The 4,476-nt window shown below is 47.5% G+C and overlaps 1 protein-coding gene across 1 annotated transcript; it reads left to right on the plus strand.

Moving 5' to 3' along the window:
- Positions 1-1,222: 1,222 nt before the first annotated feature.
- LOC138355978 (immunoglobulin G-binding protein H-like) lies at positions 1,223-1,618 on the plus strand. Its single transcript, XM_069311521.1, has one exon. It carries the CDS (start codon positions 1,223-1,225, stop codon positions 1,616-1,618), a length of 396 nt encoding a protein of 131 aa, XP_069167622.1.
- Positions 1,619-4,476: the final 2,858 nt, after the last annotated feature.

Below are 4,476 nucleotides of genomic sequence, written 5' to 3' on the forward strand. Positions count from 1 at the left end.
GAGCGGGTCCGTCTAATTACCACAAGCTACCACAAACTACACAAACTTCAGAAAGCTTCCTGGCAATACGTTAGTAATGAATAAATATGATATATTAAGTTAGGCTGACCTAACCTAACCTAACCTAACCTATCCTAACCTATCCTAACCTAACCTAACCTAACCTAACTTAACCTAACCTAACCTAACCGAAGCTTGGATCGTCGACTTGATTTGGCGTCACCAGCTTTTTATTTTCGTCTAATTTCTTTATAAAAAGATACTTTTTCAGATTAAAATTATGTTTTTTCGTGTTGTACATTCAGCACCAACATTATAATGAGTAAATATATCATATTTATTCATTACTAACGTATTGCCAGGAAGCTTTCTGAAGCGTGTGTAGTATGTGGTAGTTTTTGGTAATTAGACGGACCGCTGGGAGCCACTGCCTGTACGTGTTGCGTTTCGGCAACCCGTTCTCGCAAATTTAATAAGTCAATATTGACTTATTAGTTGCGTGCATAGGTGACATACTAAACATAATAGTTTCCCTTGAAAAGCTTCATAGAAAAACACCGACCTTACCTAACCTACTTAGTATGTTAAAATAAGCTTCTTATAGCTTCGTAATTACAATTGTTACTTAACCTATTATGGGTATAGGTTAGGTAATAATTGTAATTACGAAGCAATAAGATGCTTATCTTAACATACTAAGTAGGTTAGGTAAGGTCGGTGTTTTCTATGAAGCTTTTCAAGGGAAACTTATGTTAAGTATGTCACCTATGCACATATTTAATAAGTCAATATTGACTTATTAAATTTGCGAGAACGGGTTGCGTTTCGGGCAGGTCCCTAACCCTAATTTCCCCGGAATACGACCCCGCCGTTTAACCCATTCACTGCTGGGTGAACAGAGGCTACAGTTAGGGATTGGCGCCCAGTCAATCCTCCCCGGCCAGGATTCGAACCCAAGGCAAGGCGCTTGCGAAACGCCAGACGAGTATCTTACCACTGCGCCACGGAGACTGGGTGTAGCAGTGTAGTAGAAGTAGTAATAGAATATTCTGTATACAAGATGAGACAAAGATCTCAGTAGTTTCAGAACGCTATACGACAAAGAGTACTGGGAAGACGGGACACCACGAGCGTAGCTCTCATCCCGTAACTACACTTAGGTAATCACACACCAACATGGCGGAAAAGTAAACTCTGACGAAGCTTGAGGTAAAGTTCGCCAATGGTGGATAACGAAGCCCTTGACGCTGATATCGAAGCCCTTGACGCTGATAACGAAGTCCTTGACGCTGATAACGAAGCCCTTGACGCTGATAACGAAGCCCTTGACGCTGATAACGAAGTCCTTGACGCTGATAACGAAGCCCTTGACGCTGATAACGAAGCCCTTGACGCTGATAACGAAGCCCTTGACGCTGATATCAAAGCCCTTGACGCTGATATCAAAGCCCTTGACGCTGATATCAAAGCCCTTGACGCTGATATCGAAGCCCTTGACGCTGATAACGAAGCCCTTGAGGCTGATAACGAAGCCCTTGAGGCTGATAACGAAGCCCTTGACGCTGATAACGAATTATTAGCACACGGGAAGAATCCGCAATTATTATTGTTTACGTAACGCATGTGTAGTGTTCCTAGATGTCAACAAGAGAGAGAGAGAGAGAGAGAGAGAGAGAGAGAGAGAGAGAGAGAGAGAGAGAGAGAGAGAGAGAGAGAGAGAGAGAGAGAGAGAGAGAGAGAGAGAGAGAGACAGAGAGACAGAGAGACAGAGAGACAGAGAGAGAGAGAGAGAGAGAGACAGAGAGAGACAGAGAGAGACAGAGAGAGAGAGAGAGAGAGAGAGAGAGAGAGAGAGAGAGAGAGAGAGAGAGAGAGAGAGAGAGAGAGAGAGAGAGAGAGAGAGAGACAGAGAGACAGAGAGAGAGAGAGAGAGAGAGAGAGAGAGAGAGAGAGAGAGAGAGAGAGAGAGAGAGAGAGAGAGAGAGAGAGAGAGAGAGAGAGAGAGAGAGACAGAGACAGAGACAGAGAGAGAGAGAGAGAGAGAGAGAGAGAGAGACAGAGAGAGAGAGAGAGAGAGAGAGAGAGAGAGAGAGAGAGAGAGAGAGAGAGAGAGAGAGAGAGAGAGAGAGAGAGAGAGAGAGAGAGAGACAGAGAGAGACAGAGAGAGAGAGAGAGAGAGAGAGAGAGAGAGAGAGAGAGAGAGAGAGAGAGAGAGAGAGAGAGAGAGAGAGAGAGAGAGAGAGAGACAGAGACAGAGAGAGAGAGAGAGAGAGAGAGAGAGAGAGAGAGAGAGAGAGAGAGAGAGAGAGAGAGAGAGGGCGGGGAGGGGGAGGGAAACTGAAAGAGAAAGAGAAATAAATAATAATATATTTTTTCTTTTATTTTCAGTTCGAGAGAAAAAGATTTAAAGTGAATTATGGGTCATAAGTTTATTGGCCAAAACGGGTTTATAACGACCAAGAGCCGCGGTTAACGACGCTGAGAAGTGTTTTCGCCGCAAAAAGTTCCTCCGCGAAATTAAAACTACGTTTCAGGCGGCAAAAAATGATCTGTTAGTGGTCCCATGTTCTCAGTAAGGGGGTCAGGAGCGACCATAGCTGGGCACGCCTGTGAGGAATCCATAGGTCAGAGAGAGAGAGAGAGAGAGAGAGAGAGAGAAAGAGAGAGAGAGAGAGAGAGAGAGAGAGAGAGAGAGAGAGAGGGGGGGGGAGGGGGGGTTGGGATGGGTGTATGAAAGCCATGATTACTGATCGAGTCTACCACTTTGTAGTTAAGAGGCGACCAACTCCTCATCTTGGTGTCTATCCAGCTTGGGCTGGACGGTAGAGCGACAGCCTCACTCCGTCCAGGTCGGCGTTCAATCCCCCAACCGTCCACAAGTGGTTGGCCACCATTCCTTCCTCCTCCGTCCCATCACAAATCCTTATCCTGACCCCTTCCAAGTGCTATACACGTAATGGCTTGGCGCTTCCCCTGATAATTTCCCCCCACCCCCTTCTCTCTCTCTCTTCGCCCTGATATCGGCGATCTCTCCTCCCAAGTACTCAGGGAGCGGTAGCCCTCAGTCGCTTGCCCTGAAACACAATGGCCGGTTGTTTAACGGCAAACTGGCCGGTTATCTATCAGCAGACTCCGGCCGGTTGTACAACTGGCCGGTTATCTATCAGCAGACTCCGGCCGGTTGTCCAGCCTTCTACAGCGCCTCTCTGCAATGAGGAGTTCTTGCTGATGGGCGACCAGCAGCTGTAGGGTCTCCAAGGGGGATAATTCCTGGGTCGTGTCGCTGCGTCGAGGCTCCCACCAGGCGAGCAAACTCTCCTAGCGAAGGTAGGAAGCACTAGCAAACTCTCCTAGCGAAGGTAGGAAGCACTAGCAAACTCTCCTGGCGAAGCTAGGAAGCACTAGCAAACTCTCCTGGCGAAGCTAGGAAGCACTAGCAAACTCTCCTAGCGAAGCTAGGAAGCACTAGCAAACTCTCCTGGCGAAGCTAGGAAGCACTAGCAAACTCTCCTGGCGAAGCTAGGAAGCACTAGCAAACTCTCCTGGCGAAGGTAGGAAGCACTAGCAAACTCTCCTGGCGAAGCTAGGAAGCACTAGCAAACTCTCCTGGCGAAGCTAGGAAGCACTAGCAAACTCTCCTGGCGAAGCTAGGAAGCACTAGCAAACTCTCCTGGCGAAGGTAGGAAGCACTAGCAAACAAAGCTGACGATGAGAATATACATAGAATATCTTTGTTACATGCGGTGTGTGTGCGGTTCCCCACGGCTGCTTGCAACTACCGAAAGGTAGTTAGCCTTCTGAGAAGCGGACTAACTACCCCAGGAAGCAAACAAGGGGTGGGAGAGAGGCTGGGGACACCACTGGAAGGTGTCACCATCGCAGCTATTAACGAAGACGAAATCTTGGACAAACTATTTTCCATAAGGAGGCTAGGACGCTTGTGTTTATAGCGCTGCCTTACCCAGACGACTCCACTGGCCGGAGGACGCGCCCTGCATACTAATTACCGGCTACACCATTCATAGTCTACATTCCTTATTCCTAGCCTGGAAATCGAGCTATTTTCTCAAAGCTTCAGTTGTAGGCCAGAGAAGAACTGGGGGGAAGCCGAATAAGAGTCCAGATTTACCATTAGTTTATGCTAGTTAAAAAGCCCACATTTTTAAAATAAATTAACAACTGGAAACGATTTATCGGTAGAATCTGTCTGACATACCGAGGTAGGAGCCGACGGTCTGACCGCCGCCATGTTTTCCAGAGATGACGCCTCGGGCAGCGTAAAGCCCGTTCCCCTTGCCAGACGTAAGACCTCAGCACCCGGAACAAACTGACCAAATATATGGGCCAGTTGAGGCTTCGCTCGTGACAGATATCCGGTATATAGATGCTTTATATTCCCGTTCACCATTGGAAAGGAGGTAAACATGTTGTGGTCCTCTTTGACCAGTGAAGCCAGAGAAGAGGTACGACATTTGT

Source organism: Procambarus clarkii, chromosome 70 (genome assembly GCF_040958095.1).
Source record: "Procambarus clarkii isolate CNS0578487 chromosome 70, FALCON_Pclarkii_2.0, whole genome shotgun sequence".
NCBI classification, from domain to species: domain Eukaryota; kingdom Metazoa; phylum Arthropoda; class Malacostraca; order Decapoda; family Cambaridae; genus Procambarus; species Procambarus clarkii.